The sequence below is a fragment of the Salvelinus alpinus genome, chromosome 2, assembly GCF_045679555.1.
Source record: "Salvelinus alpinus chromosome 2, SLU_Salpinus.1, whole genome shotgun sequence".
In the NCBI taxonomy this organism is placed as follows: domain Eukaryota; kingdom Metazoa; phylum Chordata; class Actinopteri; order Salmoniformes; family Salmonidae; genus Salvelinus; species Salvelinus alpinus.
In genome coordinates, this window is record NC_092087.1 from 65298911 (window position 1) to 65322284 (window position 23374).

The window sequence follows — 23374 nt, forward strand, 5'->3', positions numbered from 1 at the left end:
TTGTAAAGGCGTCAGAATGCTTCAGTTCGGCTAGCTGAACGAGTGTGCTCGCATACTCAAGAGGTTTTCTTGAAAAAGGAAAAAAAAGCGGCAATAGTAGTGTTTGTTTTAATATGCATTAACTCATCCGAACCGTTTCGGCTGGGAAGCATGCGGACACCTTAAGGCCGCGGTTGTGTTTCTCACCGTGGGTGTCCATCGATGTTGCACCTCAACGTCACAGGGGCAGAGCTCTCGATGTCCTGCTCTGATGCAGGATCCTTCAGGGTCACCCCACCACTCTCTAGCCCTGTGTGACAGACAAATCAAGACATTATCTATCGATCGATAGAGAGAGGTAGGTAGAGTGAGTGTTAAAAAAAAGACAGAAGGTAGAGAGCAAGCACAACAGGAAGAGAGAGAGATGGAGGATTTAAAAAAAGGAGTGTAAAAAAAAAAAAAAGCTGTCAAACCCCATCTTGCTGCTCATTAACACAAACCAGCCATTCACACCTGGCTAACTTAGCGCCAGCTACCAAAACAGCCCCTTCCCTTTAAGCTGACCTTCCTTGTTCTGTGACACAGTCAGCCAGACCAGCAGGACGCTGCAACTTCACAAGCGGTCCATCTTGGCAGAGGACATAAAGGACAGCTTTGTCCGCCCCGCACTCAAAATAACCTCTCACGCGGGCGTGACTTTGGTCCAGTGGAAATAAGAGTTCGAAAAGGAAAGCACTGGCTGGTTTTCGTAAGAGTCTTCATAAGTATGAGGCAGCGTTTTCTTAGAGCTTCAGGAGATGTGTTTGATGCCTGTTATATAGATGGAGGTTGTAGAGACACACATGGGAGGACATACATATTGAGTTGACATCTGGAAGAATAAAACGAAATAAAAGTTTAAATCTATGGTTGCAAGGCAACTGTCAAAATTCAAAACAGGTAGGTCTGCATAAGGTCTAATTGCTCATTGCTGTGCAGCCAATTCAATGCATTTGGCAAAAATTATTGCAGTAACATATATATAATTATGGCTATCATTTGTTATTACACTGTCACCCATGCTTACTTTGAGTGCTAGATTGAGTCATATCAATATCGGAAATATGTGTATGGATTTAACAATTGCACATCTATTTACAGTATTTTGGTAATGAGAACTCAAAACACTGATTTAAGGGAAGGGCTTACTAAGTAAAATTTAGTAGTATTTAAGTAAACTCACATTTGATGTTGAAGGACGCCTCGGTGGAGCGCTCCTCTTCTCCCGTGGCATTGTTGGCGGCCAGGCACTGGAAGGTCCCGGCGTCCAGCACGCGGTCCACAGCGGTGAACTTGAGGTTGCCGCCCTCCCGAAAGAGGCGCTCCGTGTCGTTCACCGCATCGCCGTTTTGCAGCCAACTGTAACTCACGCTATCCGCGTCGCTGACCTCGCAGCGTAACATGGCACTCCGGCCGTGCAAGGCATCCTGGGACTTGGGCTCCTTGGTGAAGTGGAAGGAGGCGGCGTGAACAGTGAGAACTGGAGGATGGAGAGAGAGAGAGTTAGAGGGAGGAATTTATTGTTAAGCTCTGACGTGTTACGCTAAACCCCAAAATTATTCAGTTCACAACAGAGCCTGTATTTAATGCACATACAAATTAATCTTATTTTTCTTCCTTGAAAAGATGAAGTTGTCCACTGGCAGTAGAGAGACAGACACCCAGGTGTGCTGCAGTAAGACAGACAAAAAGACAAACACCCAGGTGTGCGGCAGACAGACCATGGGCCCCAGTTTCTCTAGACAAGGTTCATAACTCCTCGGCCTCCCTCTTGCTGAGTGACATGCCAGGTATGTACTCTGTCATCCCAAATAATAACCATGTCTCCTGCAAGATCATCAGTTTCCCCTTGCATTGCTACATGCACAAAAAATGCTGTCCAGGAAATTTTGGATGTTGCTAAACACCCCACCAATGAACTTCAAAGGGGTTTGGATGACACAACAACTCTAGGTGAGCTGTAAATAAGAAAAATGTTCAGAAAAATTAACTATCTTTTTAAGGGTGCAGTATAAGCCATTAGAACACCCTATAGGACATTGCCACTCATTACATTAAAACAATACTTTGTTGTCCTTTCGGCTTGTTTAAGAGGCATTCAAAATGTCCAGATTCCAAATTGAGCACAAGCAAATCAGACTTTCGCGCAACTCATTCATTGATGTCAATGGGAGGTGTGTGCAAAAAAATGTAGTTACACAAACGGATCAAGTCAAACTACTAGAATAATAAGTGTGTACCTTCAAATGAATAAATGCTAGTAATACTAAGTATGAATTTCAATGAAGGATTTGTTTTTCTCCCAATGTCCCAGACGTTGAATAGAGTGCCACTGATCCTCAGTGATTGGCAGGGCCTGTCGAACTCAGAGCTGCCCATTCATCCAGACAGACGACTGCCTGAGACCGAGACGGCAGTCTGTCTCGCTCCAGTGACTGGTTACTGGGGCCCAGGCCGAGCGAAGGCCCATGCTGGGAGCGGGACAGTCTGCAGTGGGAGTGGGAAATAAAGCCTCTGCTTTCCCATGGAGTGGGAAAAGAAATTAAATTAAAATAAATAAATAAATAGCACAAGTAGGCTACATTTTTAATGAGCAGAAAGGATGAATGACTGGCACTCAACTGAGCTGATAGTGTTTTCCCCTAATGTTTTCGTAGGTAGGCGGGCACTGTGCCATCAGTTGACCCCCCTCACTCCACCCTGGCACGCATACCACCTTACTTTGGCATTTTGCCTCTGTAAAACACAGCAACCTCCACACCAACAAAGTGGGGGGGGGGGGGGCAATAACTGGCTATGACATACTATATTTGACTGAGTGCTGAATTCGTCATAGTTATATTCATATTATATTCGGTTTCACAAGTCTATCAACAATAAATGTACTGTAGTGTGATAGTGACATACAAATGTGTGTGGAATCGAGAGACTGGTTGAAAGAGCAACTAAACAAGAGTGTATCCTGAACAAAACAGTTCAACTGTGCCCAATGCGGCTGCACCTAGTCCTGTCTCTTTTTAATACACACGGACACAATGTCAACACATCACAGGTCGAGAGCGCATACCAGCGAGGGGGATGGAATGCGGAGTGGCATCTGCCCGGCTTCAAGAGGATGAGGTATTCATTCATACCCCTCAGCCTTGGATGAATGGGACTGCTGGGTTACCCGGCAAAAGTGACAGAGAAAAAGTGTCTGAACATGCATGTATTTTACTTACCTGTATTAATGAAAAAAAGTTGAAGCATATTAAAAGCAAATTCTTATTTACAATGATGACCTGTCCAATGACTTTGTTCTGGTGGGCTATCATGCTCCCCCTCTTTCCATCCAAAATTAAAAGCCCACAGCCTTGCTAGCTACAGAACTCCAGTCAATTACACACTGGAAGTACACAACACGCTGTGTTCTCACTGCTTTGAGAATGGTTCTATCATTGTAAGTACCTAGTGGAGTCTAATTGAGACTACAGGAAGAAGAGTAGCCCTTGGTGCCCAATAACAATGCCCCCAAGACTCATCTCTTTGGCTCTGTACTAGCTCTCCCACGTCCTGTGATCCACTAATATATAGAGCTAGACTGTGTGTGTGTGTGTGTGTGTGTGTGTGTGTGTGTGTGTGTGTGTGTGTGTGTGTGTGTGAGATACACACCACAGTCTAGCTCTCTCCTCTACAGGGGAGGCCACATTCCAAACTTAGTGCAGCCAGAGGGGCAGGACAAGCCATTATCTGTGCCTGTTGCTGCCATGGAGATAGGATCCTCTCAGGGAATACTCTTGATTAAGAGGGTACCAAGACTCAGAAGAACTGAACAGACTAGAGAATAGGGAGCCATTGCTGCAATGTAGGCTATAGCTATTCAGTCTACTCAGACATCCATTATTCAAAACTACAAGTCACAACAAGTGTAAAAACAGAGCCTTTTGAATGGAGCTGAAGGGTGGGACTAATAACAAGACAACCAATGTAAAACATACAAGGTCTGTAAAATGTATGTAGGTTCAGACATTTTGTGAAATAGCACAGTTACAAATGGAAATCAAACTCGATGGACATCAGAAATAGAGGAAGGACTAAAAACAAACAAAATATAACTACTGTAAAATAGATTGTGTCTGTAAAATGTGTATAAACTGAAGGTAGAAGCCTAAATGTTGTTTATTAGTTTACTCCAATTGGGTGAGAGGTGGCAGGGCTTGCAGGGAATGAAAAAATATATATATTAAAAAAAAAAGTATGTATATGCACACACAAACACACAGTTGAAGTCAGAAGTCTACATACACCTTAGCCAAATACATTTAACCTCAGTTTCACAATTCCTGACATTTAATCCAAGTAAAAATTCCCTGTTTTAGGTCAGTTAGGATCACCACTTTATTTTAAGAATGTGAAATGTCAGAATAAGAGAGAAAATTACTAATTTCAGCTTGTATTTCTTTCATCACATTCCCAGTGGGTCAGAAGTTTACATACACTCAATTAGTATTTGGTAGCATTGCCTTTAAATTGTTTAACTTGGGTCAAAGATTTCGGGTAGCCTTCCACAAGCTTCCCACAATAAGAATTTTTGGCCCATTCCTCCTGACAGAGCTGGTGTAACGGAGTCAGGTTTGTAGGCCTCCTTTGTCGCACACGCTTTTTCAGTTCTGCCCACAAATATTCTATGGGATTGAGGTCAGGGCTTTGTGATGGCCACTCCAATACCTTGATGTTGTTGTCCTTAAGCCATTTTGCCACAACTTTGGAAGTATGCTTGGGGTCATTGTCCATTTGGAAGACCCATTTGCGACCAAGCTTTAACTTCCTGACTGATGTCTTGAGATGTTGCTTCAATATATCCACATAATTTCCCAGCCTCATGATGTCATCTATTTTGTGAAGTGCACCAGTCCCTTCTGCAGAAAAGCACCCCCACAACATGATGCTGCCACCCCCATGCTTCACGGTTGGCATGGTGTTCTTCAGCTTGCAAGCCTCCCCCTTTTCCTCCAAACATAATGATGGTCATTATGGCCAAACAGTTCTATTTTTGTTTCATCAGACCAGAGGACATTTCTCCAAAAAGTTAAATCCTTGTCCCCATGTGCAGTTGCAAACCGTAGTCGGCTTTTTTTAATGGCAGTTTTGGAGCAGTGGCTTCTTCCTTGCTGAGCGGCCTTTCAGGTTATGTCGATATAGGACTTGTTTAACTGTGGATATAGATACTTTGTACCCGTTTCCTCCAGCATCTTCACAAGGTCCTGTGCTGTTGTTCTGGGATTGATTTGCACTTTTCGCACCAAAGTACGTTCATCTCTAGGAGACAGAACATGTCTCCTTCCTGAGCGGTATGGCGGCTGCATGGTCCCATGGCGTTTATACTTGCGTACTATTGTTTGTACAGATGAATGTGGTACCGTCAGGCAGTTGGAAATTTCTCCCAAGGATGAACCAGACTTGTGGAGGTCTACAATTTTTTTTGATTTTCCCATGATGTCAAGCAAAGAGGCACTGAGTTTGAAGGTAGGCCTTGAAATACATCCACAGGTACACCTCCAATTGACTCAAATGATGTCAATTAGCATATCAGAAGCTTATAAAGCCAATACATCATTTGCTGGAATTTTCCAAGCTGTTTAAAGGCACAGTCAACTTAGTGTATGTAAACCTCTGACCCACTGGAATTGTGATACAGTGAATTATAAGTGAAATAATCTGTCTGTAAACAATTGTTGGAAAAATTACCTGTGTCATGCACAAAGTAGATGTCCTAACCGACTTGCCAAAACTACAGTTTGTTAACAAGAAATTTGTGGAGTAGTTGAAAAACGAGTTTTAATGACTCCAACCTAAGTGTATGTAAACTTCCGACTTAAACTGTGTGTGTATATATATATATATAATATATATATCCCCAAAAATATGGGGGATTGGAAATGACGCAGACAATTGCATTGATGGAAGCAACAATCTATCCTCAATATTAAAGCTGATCCACCCCTTAAAGATTATTTTTTAATCAAATATATATATATAAAAAGAGCCTGTTGATGGTGTCATTCAAAAGCCATTGCAATTGATAAACAAACTAGAATCTAGGCTATTCAATAAATTACCTCTTGTATTTAAAGATAAAGAGTTCATTCGGATGTTCTCTCAGAAAACAAAAGAATGGTGATGCCAACTTTTATCATAAGAAGTGGTGAACTAGCGGTCACAGAGAAATCTAACATTTCCTGCATGGTCCCCCTACCACAGACTTAAATCGGGGAAATTTGTCTTCTTTCCTCGCATGAAAATGCAGTGAACAGTTCGGGGGTTGTATGTGTACATCTTGCCTGCACTTTTTCCACAGGAAAATAAACAGGGTGAATGTTCGTGTGACCTCCAGCGTGCACCGTCAGTTTGTTTGTCGCCATTGCTGTCTCTTCTGATTGGGGAAATTTACTCGCCAAAGAAATTAAATCAACAGACATGTGGTGACTCGCCGTGCTGCATGGAATCAACTGTGCAGAGTGTAGCTAAGCTAGCTCGTGAGAAAGATGATGCCTAGAACATTTGTTTCATGTCAAGAGTTGTTTGACCAGAGATGGTACATTTACCAGAACATCATGTTGGACCATTGGAGTCCAGTAGGCTTTATTTTCAATAGATTTTCGGAGATATCAGGAATGGCATGAGTCTTGCACATTTAAAGTGTCTACAAAATCAGTGTCTAGGTGAGGACCCTAGCCTCTACAGAAATGCCTGGCACTGCAACATTCCTAAACCTCTTCCTTGATCCCAGGGCAGGAATTTAGAGTTCGAAGTGACAAAGGTGGCATTCATGGATACTGGAGCAGTGGAACTATACTAACCGAGTGTAAGCAAACCTGATTGGCTGAAACATGAACCACAAATGGAACCTGCTGCTGCATAAAACGCTGCACATTACATCACATCTGGGATCTGATCAGAGATAACCTACCTCCCAAGATTGAGCTAAATAATATTCATGTGAACCTGAAGATGCAAATCGTGCAGCAATTAATCGATATAAGTCCATTCGGTATAAATTATGCACTAGGAGCTTTAGGGCACTGGTCTTTCTCTTCCAGCTCCTATAGTGGTACCCTACTAGTCTCAAAGCTCAACTTGGCTGTTAGTGCCAAAAAGCTCCTGTGGTTTCTCCCTCTCTCTCACAAAGGAGGGCTTTGATGCACAGCGGTCAATGACCCTCTGGTGTAAAGATACTGGGTCTGTGACCAGTTCCATTTGAGATACCTACAAGGCTTGTTTGCGGATGCAGGGACCTCCCACCAAGCACTATTGACAGTAGGCAGGAAAGATTGGCACAGAAACATTTTAGGTTTAATTCACAAGACACAGAATGCTGTGGAATGTGAAAACGGCCGGGAGAGACCACAATGGCAAACTGCAGAATAAAAATGAGAATGTTACCTTACAGAGGAAGCCCACAATATAACTTCAAACAGACCAATTTCGATGCTATATATCAGGGGTAAGGATGACTCCATGGATACATGGATGTAAGCAGACTCATATTCAACAATGGCGTAGAGTTGATTTGGACCATCTGTCCACTAAAAAGGAGCCAAGCATTAAATTGAGCCATGGTTAAAACAAAACCACCCTGTGAAATATGACCAGAGTGGTTTGTCCCACCGGATACTGAGTAGAGGGGGGGGGTCCATAAATGACAACAGCCTTGTACAGAAATTTGAGCTTGCCACAATTATTACTACGGTATGTTTCACCATACCCACGGTTTGCAAGGCTGAGGAGCATCGTTATGCAAATATACAACAGTGGAAACTGAATCTCCAATTGTCCTCATCACATCCACTTGAGATTATGCCATAGGAGCATCCAAAAAAACAAGTCATCGAGCTACGTGGCTGTCGAGGGCGAGAAGGCAACTTATTAGAGCACTTATCACTTTCAGCTGCTGATTTCCCTGGGGTAACCTAATAGTCCAGAACAGCCTAATAGTCAGGCAAGGCAGTTGGGCCTGGGGTATCACACTGGGCCTGGACCCCTCAGACAAACTGCCATATAAGGGTTGTGAGTGTGTGTGTGTGGGGGGGGGGGGGGGGGGGGGCTGCAGCCGAAGGGGGTAGGTGGGGGTTCACAAGGCAAAGCGGAGGGCCCGGGCAGAGAAGGAAGGTGTTTGTGCAGCTGCTCCCAAGTCGAGGGGCACAGTGTCAGGCTGGACACGGCTAAACAGGTGCCCGCTCTGAAATGCCTACAGATACTAAGATTAACCAGTGGGGGACTGCGGTCCATTGGGACAGTGCAGTAGGAGTAAGTCACCCTCCATTTAATAACACAGTCCAGATTGATAGACAACAGGCAAAAATATCAGACCTGGAGGGGGCTGGTGGGAAATCCACTCTTATAGGGACCACGATACAGAGGTGCAGGATGCCAGTGATTTGGCTGCTGGGAGAACATTAGGCTCTGCAGAATCTTGGTCAGTCAGTGGCACACAGTCAATGTCTCACGTCAGATGGCTTCACTCCTCCGCGACGCGCGATCCTCAACCGGTCTCTCTTGTAGGACGTGGAACTCATTCAAAATTGAACATTGAGCATCCGCCATTCAAAAAATTCTAAACAGTTACTAATTTGACATCACTGTGCTCTTGCATGACTTTCCATGAAATAGGAAGAATAACTAGCTAGCAAAATAACTACAAAATGTTGTGACAGTGATTAAATAGTTTGCAAAAATATAAAAATAAACCGGTGGCTATCTTCTGCACAAAGGCTGTGCAAGGACGTTGGTTGCCAGTGCAGTGACTTGATCAGCTGTATAGCTAGCTTACTGACATGAATGACAAAAAGTTTGGATTAGCCTATTTAAATGACCCTGAAGTTCTAGACATGCAGCCCCACAATTATGAAGAACTGAGAAATAAGAAATCTGTCTGTAGGATCAGCATGTTTCCCTGCAAACGTATCGGTGGGTCAGCTGAGCACAGCAGCTGACTCGGGAAGCTACTGCAATGACTCGTGGCAGAAGAACAGCTACTTCATGAAAACTTATAATAATGTAAGCATTAGCTAGCAGTGCTAGCTACAGTAACTTGCTGGAAGACTCAACATTGTGTGCAGCACTAAGTTAGCTGGTTAGTTAGCAGCACCGTTTCAGTCAAAGATGATTTCAGTGACTGGTTCAGCTAACGTTAGCAAGTTAACGTTGGACACATTTATTCTAGCTTTCATGCTTATAGTCAAAACTACAGAAATACTGCTCATTGAAGCACAATAATCCTTAGCTAGATGTAAAATGGGGCGGACTAAGACTTCAGCAAAAAACATTATTGACATTTGTTTTAACTTAGATTAATTGAGACAGTTTTGATGAAGAAATTGAGTCTCGCAGACAATGTCACGTAGGTAATATTTTCGAACGTTATGGCAGCCCTTGTATCCGAACTACTTTTGTTCTATCAGATTACCATTTGCGAGATACGTGTTGATTCCGCCTGAACTGATCTGATGCAAGACAATGACACTGAGTAGGATGTTGCTTGAAGGATTTCAGACATTGCTGTGTTAGGGTAAAAGAAATCAAGTGAGATTAGGATGAAGTAGGCATAGGGGTCAATTTAATCTTAATCGCTAAACGTGTTTCCAGGATAAATTGAAAATAATAACAATGTTCCACTCAAAAGGAGGAGTGCAGCAAAGAAGCGCCCGGCAATAGGATGGAATAGTGCTGGGTGATATGGCCTAAAAATCGTATCTCGAATTTATGGGCGATTCACGAGATATACACTACCGTTCAAAAGTTTGGGGTCCCTTAGAAATGTCATTGTTTGAAAGAAAATCATTTTTTTTGTTGTCCGTTAAAATAACATCTGTGCTAACATAACTGCAAAAGGGTTTTCTAATGATCAATTAGCCTTTTAAAATTATAAACTTGGATTAGCTAACAATGTGCCATTGGAACACAGGAGTGATGGTTACTGATAATGGGCCTCTGTAAGCCTATGTAGATATTCCATTAAAAATCAGCCGTTTCCAGTGACAACAGTTATTTACAACATTAACAATGTCTACACTGTATTTCTGATCAATTTGTTATTTTAAAATGGACAAAAAACTGTTTGCTTTTCTTTCAAAAACAAGGATATTTCTAAGTGAACCCAAACTTTTGAATGGTAGTGTATATTCTTTTTATATTCTCTAAATAAACGTTGTTGTAGAATTAAAAAAGGTAAAATAAACCGCATTTCAAACAGTCAGCAATAATCAAATTAATTCACGGCGTGAATCTATTTGCTAGGTAACAAGGCAGAACAGTTGAATTGTTATGAACACACCTGTCTGTCTCCCAACTGTTTGAACAGCTTGCTAGCCTGTCCACTGTTCAGATGTTGAAATCAAGTGGCCTACCTTATTTCTCAGAATGAGAACAAGTTGCCAATTAATTATATAAATTGTTTGAATGCTTATTGCACATTTATTAAAAAAAAATAAAGACTACACAGCTAGTATAACAGTCTTTAGCTAAAATGCTAAACCGAGCATTCATTTTCCAGAATCAATGTTCATTGACACTCCTGTTTTAGTAGTGTCTGCTCTGCGCACAATTTGAGTAGTTGAAACATAAAAAAGGTATTGTTAGAAAGGTTAACTTCTTTATTACAGTAAAAATAGTGTCTAAGCATTTCTGTGTCCATTTGACAGATTCTGTTGGACCAAACCTCAAATAGCGAGTTTAAACTGCTCGTCAGAGGAAGAATTAATCTCTCAACTTTGTTGGTGTGGCAAGGGGAGGGGCTTGGTGTGGCAGGGGGAGGGGCTTGGTGTGGCAGGGGGAGGGGCTTGGTGTGTGTGTGTAAATAGACAGGAAAAGGTGAAGCGAGAGGTTTCACTATTGCCCAAAATAAGCTTGTCGCCTGCCTTCCCGCGAAGGAGAAGAGAACAAAAATACTACATGAGAACAAGCGAACATAAATGTCCATAAAAACGAAAAAACGAAAAATAACTTGATTCTTGCGATACAGGCATTTGGAATATCACACAAACACATTAACTGGAATTATTTCGATATAGCGCCCAGACCTAGGATGGAACAGTTCTTTGAGTTGCATTTCAGCTGTCTCTTCTGTCCTGTCATCACATGGCATGAGATTGTATCGGAGGCCGTTGAGACTTTAAATTCTTGGTGAACCGTTCCCTTCATTTAACGCAGGGGCCCAGCTGTGAGATGGATACTCATCTGTGGCCAAAACATTTATGAGAATACCCTGCCCCTTCACTGCACATACAAGGGACAAAACAGCTGGAGGGAGGCAGGCGCAGAGATGGGTGAGAGCGTGCTATGGCCATACATGGTCATTTTCTTGGTGGAGATTATGTAAAAGTATATAATTACATGACACGACTAAGACACAAATACTACAGCAAAGACTAATGAATTTGAGCTGTAACATAAAACAAATTAAACAACCTTAGCTTCACCCCCCCCCCCCCCCCCCAAATTGCCACTAAGTGGAACATACCAAGAGTGGTAGACTTTACAACTCCCACTAAGCATGGCTCCAACCATTTACAAGGGAGGGGGGCATTACTTTCTAAATTAAAAAAAGTCAACGACAATCAGAAATTCAACACTTTGAGCCATTGGATAAATTTAGGGATTTACAGGGGTAATTCCACGAAAACGGAATTACGCCATTTGAAAATTAAACAAACAATACACAAAAGTCAATACTAACAATTTCCACAGAAAAATTTACAAAAAATTTACAAAAACAAATTTAGTGTACAGATGCTAACTTTTTTTTACAGAATTACAGTAAAATCTACCTCAGGTTTTTATGCGACTACGTTTGTGAAAAATCTTAAATATCTGCTCTGAATTAAAATTTAAAGATGTCCGCAGAAAGAATGGGGTGTCAGCTATGACATAGCACCTTGAGTTTGAAAAAAATCTATTTTGGTTATTGATCTACAGTAAGTGAAGTGGATTTACACCTGGTAATTGAATTAGACTGATCTGTACTACACAGAAAAGCATAATTATGGATATGAATGTCGGTATTCTGGCGGGTAGGAGCGTTGGTCCTGTAACAGAAAGGATGCTGGATCGAATCCCAGAGCTGACTAGGCAAAAATCTGTCATTCTGCCCCTGAGCAAGGCAGTTAACCCACTGTTCCTCGGGCGCCAAGGACGTGGTTGTCGATTAAGACAGCCCCCTGCAACTCTCTGACTCAGAGGGGTTGGGTTAAATGCAGAAGCCACACTTCAGTTGAAGATATTCAGTTGTAGAACTGACTAGGTATCCCCCTTTCCCTTACTCCTCATGTTTCACAAGTTTGGACATCACAGCGCACGCAGCACAGTGGACTGCAGTAGAATACAGTATAGTAGAGTACATTAGAGTATAGTTCAGTACAATATACTGTTCTCTACTGTAATACATTTCTGTACTGTACTATATTTAGCCAACTAAACGTAACATTTACAATGGCGTTGAGCAGCGACTAGTGTGTGGGCGAACTGCAGCATAAACCCACGAATTGTCCAGTGTAAAAGCAGCCTATTCTTTGCGTCCTGAAATGTGTAGTTATACTCCACTGTGCTCTACTAACTGTAATGTGCTATCAAAACTTGTGAAACATACATCTATGACATATTCAGTCCGGTCCGTCTATGGACGTTAAACATCAAGGCCAGGGTGGACTGACCAAATGTAAAACTACTTTTCAACATCCGTGAATGTTCGATGTCGGTCAGCGCGTTAGGATGCGGGTTACAGGGGGCTCATTGGTAGTGTCAGTAAGAGCTGGGAGAGGTAACATTAACTGGACAGTGTATGTGAGAGAGAGGTTTCACCACTAGACAACAGAAAGAAAAAACTGTTATGAGCTGAACATAACAGTATGACAGTGGAAGGGAGGACGGTAGCAGGTGACCCAACTATGATTTGTGACTATTATGATTTCCCATTGTAGCCAATTCAGTTGCAGTAATTCCATTACTGATTTTATTGGTAATTCAGTTACCAATTTGGTAATGCAATTACGAGTTTTATTCACTTAATAATTCAAATAAAACTGAAATCAGTAAAATCACTATAACTAAATTGGTATGTCTACCGTTACTTCTGTGAACTTTCATTATCCACCCTCATGAGGGAGAGACATTAAAATATCTTAAAGATATGTCCGTTTTTGGTTACGGAATGAAGAGGCACAAGGCAATATTTCTTAAACTTTAGAATGTAAACAATTTGTGTGTTGATATTAGTTGGCAGGGGTTTTGATGCATTTCTGATAACATCTTCAAGGAAAAAAATTCTTACATTTTGTATCTGATCCAGAAATCAAAGCCTTTACTTATGCCTAATTTGACATGCTCCTGGAGAAGAAAAGAAAACCTTTCATGTGTACCTCCATCGTTAGAGTCCAGGGCCAAGTTTACGGCCCTGGAAGAGTCAGGGGTCCAGCCACTTTTCTCATGTGAGCCTTAGGGCTTTCATTTCACTGTTTGCTGAACTGGCTTGAAGGTGATAAAGTAGCCTACTCTCTGTTTTCGGAGGGGGCAATAACAATTGATGCACCAAAACCAGGTTACAACCCATCTCAACTATGCCCCCCCCCCCGGTATGGCATCTGCCACAGGCAGCTCAGACATGGAAGTCTAAACAGAGTATGTGTTTTCGCTGTGAGATTTAGAATGCGATGCAATTAGCTGTCCCGTGGGGGGGGGGGGGGGGGGGGGGCTAATTGCATTGCATTCTAAATCTAGTCACAAATCACAGTTGGGTCACCTGCTCCTGTCCTCCCTTCCACTGTCATACTGTTATGTTCAGCTCATAACAGTTCTTTCTCTTTCTACCAGTTGGCAGTGTTGACCTCATGCTGTGAGAAGTGTAAGCGACTGATGCGTACCACAGAAAGCGTGGGGCCCCCGACAAACAAACAATACCCAAAACATCACACAAGGAGGGACAAAATACAATAAATGTTAAGGGAGGTCAACAGCAGAGGATGTTGAAAGTGAGAAAAATGTTTAGGAGACGAGGCTTGAGACGTTCACAGTCATGCAACCCGGCAGTTTTTCAGACCTCAAATGTTGATAGTCTTGGCATATTAACCAAGTAATTATTTCTTCTCACAAACTAAATTGGCGGGAAATGTGTGTCGTACTGAAGTTATCTATCCTCCACAGTAAATTCCACACGCTTCTCTTTATATTACATAAAATCTAAAAGGCCTTTGGTGCTCGGGGAATGTTGTGGGATTTCTAAATTCGGCTCTGGAAAGAGATGGAGCTTAATGAAAAGCATATGGACTTAAATTTAATTACACAAATGCTGATCTCATAACAAGAACCACTTGTTCTTTCTGCAGAGCACTCAGGAGTGTCACCAGGCAACTTCACATTGGTTCCAGGCAGGCCAACAGACTAAAATTGTCCCTAAAACAAGTCTCTCCAGACAGCCCTTGAGAGGAAAGGGTTCATATGCAAAAATGGGCAAAACATCTAGCAATAAATATTGTTTTACCACAGAGAGACTCAAAAAAGGTACAATCACTCATGTCCCTAGTTCTTCAAACGGCTCTGACTGAGCTTGTTCTGGGGTTGCGAAGTGTAAAATCAGCTCTTCTCCCCTGCTCGTGACCTCTCTGCCCTGGAATCAGTCTGTGTGGGTTTCCCGTGAGGATTGTGACCTGCGAGCAGTCATTGGTTTACCTCATGTTCAACAAGAGCCATGCATAGTTGTGATTGGCTTTGTCAGACAGGGTTCTTTCAATCTTGAGGTTGCGCTGTCCATTTCACATGTTATCGTCATTTTAGAGGAGCATGAAGGGATGGCACAAACAAACAGTAGACCACTACTTTGTGTATACTTTATACACTGCGTGAGCGATTACTCTTATTTCATTACTTATCATTCGCACAAAACCCAAGCAGTTCTGTGAGTGTGTTATTCAGGGTTTATGTGCAAGTATTTGATGACATGCTTCCCCCCCTCTTTATTCTATCTGCAAAGTCTTATCAAAAAGCAATAATTTGTCAGAAAAATATTCATACATCAGTCTTCAATAAATGAAATCATTAATTTGTCACATGCTTCATAAACAAAAAGGTGTAGACTAACAGTGAAACCCCCTCTCTAAAAATGGGGGGGGGGGGTGGAGGTTGTAAAAATCTCTATGTGGAATTGTGAATGACATCTGCCCAGCTTTCCGAGTGTACTTTACAACATGGAAACAGTCCTCTCCCAGTCAGCAGCACTGAGGTTTGCCAGGGTCACAGGGCTATATACTCCTTGACTGATATGGTGCCAATGGTGAAAGACAAGCCCATGTCCTAGCTTTGGCAGAAAGCACATCTAAAAAGGTTGACATTTTGATAAATCGGTGAAGAAATGTTGGCGGTTGACCTCACGCCCAACAGACTATGTTAACAGAGAAGAACGAAGTTAAGTAAAGACAATGGAATCATTCAACAAATTGGGTCATCAAAGTTATTCTGCAAATGATGACTCAAATCCCAAAGATTGTGCATCTTCCATACAATCCTCAGGTTTTAATCCTTGTTGCAACCAGTGACTCAGCTGTTGCTTTCAACCCAACATTTCCCGGCTATATAAAGGAAATTGGAGCAGTTTTCAGAAACAGATCCTCCTGAAAATATCCAAAGGAGCCTACTTCAAGTGCAAAGCTAAATATAGCTTCTTTTTTTTAACCAACAAAGCTATTTCCTTCAAAGAGTGAAAAAAGATTACAAAAAATAGGCACCCAAGTATGCCAGAGTAACAGTTTCACACACAGATGTAGTTTCCTAAATTGGTTCTAAAGAATGCCCCATTTAGCAGGAAAAACAATAGTGTTTAACCAAATGCTTTGAAATATTTAAAACACATACTACCATGAGTCTGGAAACCAAATATTTCTGAGCTGGTTGTTGTTTAACAGTTCATCATTAGACAATTCAAAACAGGCAAGTTTTCCACCATTTTGTTTAGGCCATTCCTGGCTGACACTCCATATCAGACAACTTGACATCTTATGAGCAGAATCTCTTCCTCCTTGCCAAGGCCCTGCTATTTCTCTGCCGGCGAGCAATCTCACGACGGGTGGCATGGTTTACACAGGCATTCATTTCAAACATCTGCCAGGCTGTCATTTTAGTAGCTCATTATGGGCTATCAGATCAAACATCAGTTATGTCAGCCGCTGGCATCGTCTTTCTGCACTGGGTTGGGCGCCAAATATGGAGGGTATTGTGGAAACTAATCACAAGGTTACAACATGCTTTGGCACGACCTTGGCTGGGTTTACCCAGGGTAGAATTACTCAACAAGCAAATGAAGTGGCATCAATCATCCTATGAGTTGGACATAGAGAAGCATCTACCATATCAGAGGACTCAATTATAGATGTTACCTTTACATTCTCCCCCTGCCCCATGTAATTTTGAGACCTTGTGTGATATTTTGACAGTAAATACAGTGTCGCTGTTGTATTGCTTCAAATACTGTGCAGCAGTTAAGTTACTAATCTAAATTGTGAATCTCCACCGTGACATTTGAATTGTGCATATTTAATTTGTGTGTGTGATGTCGCATAGAGGTTTTCAGGTATTATTTGTACACTTCTAATTATAGTACGACAAATCTTTATCCATCAATGCCCTATATCAGGGCTGCCCACTGACTGCTAACACCATTTGCTTTTGCTTATAGTGGGCTATAGTGGTGAGATTGATTATTTCTCACAACAACAAAAAAACTCCTCAAAACATACTTTCCAGATCTTAAAGTCTAGCTGTAATAAACAAACACTTGTTTGTCTGATGAAACTGCAGCTGCCAGAGGTGTGCCAAAAGAGAACAGTGGTGGTTGCCCCTGACATTTAACTGCCCATCCCAAAGACCCATGAGACCTCAGGGTAGTTAGACCAGAGGGAAGAACGTGCCATCACGCCTAATCCAGAACGCGTTTCAAGACATTTCAGCTGCTTCTCCCCCATCCTCACATATGTCACAGACCGGAGTGGCCCTCTCTTTCATACAAGTAGTTGCCATTGGTTTCAACAAGACACACACAGCAAGGACAGATGGCAGTATAGGAAATAAGGACTGGGTTTTGATAAAACCAGCAAATTTGTACAAGCTCTGAAAGTACTACACAAATTGGATGAACGTTGGAAATAAGATACTATAGGCTTAACTCAATGTTTCAGCAAATAATGTAGTTCCAATGCTGCAAATGGTGATGATTGAGCTTATTGTAAACCAAGGAAACTCAATAATCATTATTTTTGTATTTGTTTGGTCATCATCACTTCCTCATCTCTGCGATATAGACTGCTGCAGCATCGCCTATGTCCTGTGTGATATAGCCTGCTTCAGCATCGCCTATGTCCTGTGTGATATAGCCTGCTTCAGCATCGCCTATGTCCTGTGTGATAAACAGTTGAAGTTGGAAGTTTACATAAACGAGTTTTAATGACTCCAACCTAAGTGTTTCAACCACTCCACAAATTTCTTGTTAACAAACTATAGTTTTGGCAAGTCGGTTAGGACATCTACATTGTGCAGGGCACAAGTAATTTTTCCAACAGTTGTTTATAGACAGATTATTTCACTTATAATTAACTGTATCACAATTCCAGTGGGTCAGAAGTTTACATACAGTGAGTTGACTGTGCCATTAAACAGCTTGGAAAATTCCAGAAAATGGCTTTAGAAGCTTCTGATAGGCTGATTGACATAATTTGAGTCAATTACCTGTGGATGTATTTCAAGGCCTACCTTCAAACTCATTGCCTCTTTGCTTGACATCATGGGAAAATAAAAAGAAATCAGCCAATACCTCAGAAAGAAAATTGTAGACCTCCACAGGTCTGGTTCATCCTTGGGAGCAATTTCCAAATGCCTGAAGATACCACGTTCATCTGTACAAACAATAGTACGCAAGTATAAACACCATGGGACCACGCAGCAGTCATACCGCTCAGGAAGTAGATGCGTTCTGTCTCCTAGAGATGAACGTACTTGGGTGCGAAAAGTGCAAATCAATCCCAGAACAGCAGCAAAGGACCTTGTGAAGATGCTGAAGGAAACAGGTACAAAATAATCTATATCCACAGTAAAAAACGAGTCCTATAATCGGCCGCTCAGCAAGGAAGAAGCCACTGTTCCAAAACCACCATAAAAAGCCGACTACGGTTTGCAACTGCACATGGGGACAAAGATCGTACTTTTTGGAGAAATGCCCTCTAGTCTGATGAAACAAAAATAGAACTGTTTGGCCATAATGACCATCATTATGTTTGGAGGAAAAAGTGGGAGGCTTGCAAGCAAAAGAACACCATCCCAACCGTGAAGCACGGGGGTGGCAGCATCATGTTGTGAGGTGCTTTGCTGCAGGAGGGACTGGTGCACTTCACAAAATAGATGGCATCATGAAAAAGGAAAATTATGTGGATATATTGAAGCAACATCTCAAGACATCCGTCAGGAAGTTAATGCTTGGTCGCAAAAGGGTCCTCCAAATGGACAATGACCCCAAGCATACTTCCAAAGTTGGTGCAAAATGGCCTAAGGACAACAACGGCAAGGTATTGGAGTGGCCATCACAAAGCCCTGATCTCAATCTCATAGAAAACTTGTGGGCAGAACTGAACAAGTGTGTGCGAGCAATAAAAGCTGAAATAAATCATTCTCTCTTCTATTATTCTGACATTTCACATGCTTATAATAAAGTGGTGATCCTAACTGACCTAAAACATGGAATCTTTACTTGGATTAAATGTCAGGAATTGTGAAAAACTGAGTTTAAATGTATTTGGCTAAGGTGTATGTAAACTTCCGACTTCAACTGTAGCCTGATCTAGCGTCGCTATGTCCTGTGTGATACAGCCTGCTTTAGCGTCGCCAATGTCCTGTGTGATATAGCCTGCTTTAGCGTCGCCAATGTCCTGTGTGATACAGCCTGCTTTAGCGTCTCCTATGTCCTGTGTGATACAGCCTGCTTTAGCGTCGCCTATGTCCTGTGTGGGCGCTGTTGGTTTAAGAGAGAGTTCACTCAACTTACAAATGTACCTCACATTAAGGGTAATATTACCAAGAAAATTATCTATACTACCGTCAGCAGCCTAACACTGGCTGTATAGCACGGTAAACAAACCAATATTAGATCGCCAGCTCTCCAGGTACATAGACCACTCTCCAAATATCTATAAGACAAGTTACATTTGCAATCAACGTGAACTACTCCTCTAACTGAAACCTCCTTGGACGCAGTCCATATTCCAGTACTTCAAGGCAAAGGATGTTTCACATTATACACTGTAGGTCTTAATCAAGACACAGGGCCATCTTGTTAGGGGAAAAGGGCTCACAATATGGTTTTGATGTAAAACTATCTGAATACATTTTTATTTCCTCCTCTGAAGCCCCAGAAGGCAAACTGTTGATATTTCAAACAATACATGGAGCGTTGCATTTAAAACAGTCCAATAAGACTGGGGGCTTTTTCCACTTAATTATAGTATCAAAATCATACTATAGCGAATCATCCTTCTCAGTCGTCTTAGTTTAGAATAAACAAAAAATGATTGCGAGCCCAATTCAGAGCAAAGGGACTTGTCAAGTGAAATGATACTACCTCTGTCTTTGCAATTACAGTGAATGCTTCTAAAGTATTTTTCCCAGACCAATCCTGATTTCCATAACAATGGAAGGAGATAGTCCCCCTCGAGTTCTAAAGATCAAGCAGGCCCCTCAACTACCTGTGAAGTCTCATCAGGCTGCTTTTATCTCTTGGCGTTCCATGCAAATGTGGTGCCATTTCCTCCAGAGACCCCGAGGCCAACGACAAACCCCCAACACACTTTTTCCTCCACGTCTCCAAAAAGATACAAATCCATTCTCTGACTGTTCCTCTACACTCCCACTTACCTACAAGAGAAAAAAATATATACAGTGGTCATACATTGGGGAAGAAGGACCAAAGCAAAAGCATAGGGATCCTACAATTCAGTTATAGGATCTCTATGAACATGTCATTCCTGACAAGCTCTAACAATCAGCCTGTGCTACCCATGACAGACTGACCAGGTGAATCCAGGTGAAAGCTATGATCCCTTATTGATGTCACTTGTTAAATCAACTCCAATCCGTGTAGATGAAGGGAAGGAGACAAGTTAAAGGAGGATTTTTAAGCCTTGAGACAGATTGTGTATGTGTGCCATTCAGAGGGTGAAAGGGCAAGACAAAAGTGCCTTTGAACGGGGCATGGTAGTAGCTGCACCGGTTTGTCTCAAGAACTGCAATGCTGCTGGGTTTTTCCACACTCAACATTTTCCTGTGTGTATCAAGAATGGTCCACCATCCAAAGGTCATCCAGCCAACTTGATACAACGGTGGGAAGCATTGGAGTCATCATGGGCCAGCATCCCTGTGGAACGCTTTCGACACCTTGAGTCCATGCCCCAATGAATTGAGCCTGTTCTGAGGGCAAAAGGGGGGTGCAACTCAATATTAGTTAGGTGTTTTTAATGTTTTGCACACTCAGTGTAGGCCAGTCAATTCCCCCACTCTCTTCAGCCCAGGTCTGGCCATATTCTATGAAAGAGCCTGTTGAATCAAGCTGATCAATATGGAACCTTCTAAAGCCAGGCCATGCCAACATGAATGTTGCATACAACCAATACAGATCATTATTCTGCCTTATGCCCAAAAACAGTTTTCAGTCATGGTCCTGTTATGAGCTCAAATGACATACTGTAAAATTCATATTGTTATGGAAATATTATGGAAATTGAAGCATTAACATGTGTGGCATTGGAAGACAGTTCTTTGTGTGCCCTGCAATGCTGTCAATTTAAAGACCCAGGCTGAAGGGGATATTACAAGGGTCATGACAGTATGCAAACTAACCAACTGGACAAAAAAATACAAATGAGTAACACGGTTTTCACTGACTATGTTTTCAGTAACATTGAGTTTTTAGGGAGGGGGTGACGACGGGTTTACTGCCGTTAACTATAAAACTAGCCTTTTGTAGACTAAAGGTTTAAAAGTTAAAACGCCAAGACAACGTTGTTGTTTCAACTTTGTTAGTGGGCACTTACAACTTGGGCTATTTGATAACCAAGATGGGTTCCCCAGTAGCGTCCTCTCGTAAACATTTTTCTGAAAGAAAGCTTGCTTGTTACATTGATGTAGTAGTCTACGGCTGATAAGCACACGTTCATTAAAAACAGATACATTTATAACACCCGACGGGCTTGTGGCTACTTTGTGTCTTCTTACCTTTGGTGAAAATAAGAAACAGGGTAGTGGTGTGTATTGTCGGCATGACTCCTTGTCTACGCCTATTCGCCGAGTTCAGGTTACTCTCTGTGAAACATTTATTTTCTGTGGACGGTAACTCCATAATAGAACTCAAACAAAGTAAGCCACAACTATGTTAAATCATTCGCACAAGAACACGAGGCCCGAAACCAAGGGCAGTCAACGCGAAAACTACCAGCGTTTCACAAGACCTCTAAAAGTACTCCGACAAGAGAAACGATAAACGACTGCTTTGTCTAGTGGTCGTCCGATGATGATACGACTGTTGCACGCGCAATTCGTAAATGTGAAGACGTAGGACCTATTCCATTATTTCAAATAATGACAAGAAAATGCAAAGAAGAAATGTGCCTACATGCCATTCCTTCAACACTATTAAATGAAAGTAGCCTTTCCCTCCCTCTCTCTCTCTCTCTCTCTCTCCTTAGCTCCCACTTTGGATGAGAAGCTTCCGGTGTTTGGAAAAAAGAGGGAGGGGTGAGGGGATGGGGGGCACGAAAGGTTAAAAAAAAAGTAGCCTTAGGTCAAACGTGCCAATTTTGCACTTTTTCTATGCAAACATAACAGGTACACATTTTTCTGTAGGCCTAAGCACGTACAACTTGTTTTGAATATTTGATTATTTGGATTAAAGGCCAAGGCTATCTTTCGGCTACATCCTAAACCATTTCAAATACATATCAAATGTAAATATGGATAAGGATACATGAAGAGACTATTACAAAATGTAATGCAGACAAGGTAGTTGTCAGAAAGGGATACTTTTGTAATTTTAGTTTTAGATTTTTGGACAGAGGCTGTAAACTAATATGACACACTGTGACATAGCCAAATAACCACAAATATATCAAATGGTATTTGACAGGTATGTGAAAAAATATATTTTGAGTTATTCTGAGTGGAAACAATCATGTCCTTCACACCAAGCCACACATTTTTGTTTTAATTTTATTTGCATTTTACATAAAAATACAAAGATTATAAAAGCTGTCATTGTATACAGTGTCTTAAGTATTCACACCCCTTTACTTTCCCCACATTTTGTTGTGTTACAAAGTGGGATTGAAACTGTTTTAATTGTAATTTTTTTGTCATTGATCTACACAAAATACTATGTAATTTCAAAGTGAAATATTTTTTTTTACATTTACAAAAACATATATGTAAACTAAAATGCAAATATCTTAAGTCTCAGAACATTGCACACCTGCATTGTACAATATTTGCCCATTATTATTTTTAAAGTTCTTCAAGCTCTATCAAGTTGGTTATAGACCTTTGCTAGTCAGCTATTTTCAAGTCTTGCCCTAGATTTTTCAGATTTAAGTCAAAACTGTAACTAGGCCACTCAGAAACAATCTGTTGTCTTGGTTAGCAACTCCAGTGTAGATTTGGGCTTGTGATTTAGGTTATTGTCCTGCTAAAAGGTGAATTTATCTCCCAGTGTCTGTTGGAAAGCAGACTGAACCAGATTTCCTATAGGATTTTGCCTGTGCTTAGCTTTATTCCATTTATTTTTATCCCCAAAAACTCCCTACTCCTTGCCGATGACAAGCATACCCATAACATGATGCAGCCAACACCATGCTTGAAAATATGACAAGTGGTATTCAGTGATGTGTTTTTGCCCCAAACATAATGCTTTGTATTTAGGACAAAAAGTACATTTCTTTGCCACATTTTTTGCAGTATGAAGTGTGTTGTTGCAAACCAGATGCATGTTTTGGAATATTTTTTATTCTGTACAGGCTTCCTTCTTTTCACTCTGTCATTTAGGTTAGTATTGTGGAGTAACTACAATGTTGAAGATCCATCCACAGTTCTCACATCACAACCATTAAACTGTTTTAAATCCCTGAGCGGTGTCTTTCCTCTCCGGCAAATGAGTTAGGAAGAACGCCTGTATCTTTGTAGTGACTAATGAATAACTCCACCATGCTCAGAGGGATATGCAGTGTAATTTTTTAAAACTCATCTACCAATCGGTACCCTTATTTGCAAGGCATTGGAAAACCTCCCTGGTCTTTGTGGTTGAATCTGT

General features: G+C 41.5%; 1 protein-coding gene across 1 annotated transcript in view; it reads right to left on the reverse strand.

Annotated features, from left to right (window-relative positions):
* Positions 1–21734, reverse strand: part of LOC139544019 (inactive tyrosine-protein kinase 7-like) — a 42405-nt gene extending 20671 nt beyond the window's left edge. Inside the window, exons 1-3 of the mRNA XM_071350686.1 lie at positions 21292–21734; positions 1202–1498; positions 187–289 (exon numbers count right to left, since the gene is read on the reverse strand). Of these exons, the coding sequence (XP_071206787.1) occupies positions 187–289; positions 1202–1498; positions 21292–21415 (524 nt within the window). The 5' untranslated portion in view covers positions 21416–21734. The remainder of the gene's footprint in view (positions 1–186; positions 290–1201; positions 1499–21291) is intronic.
* Positions 21735–23374: the final 1640 nt, after the last annotated feature.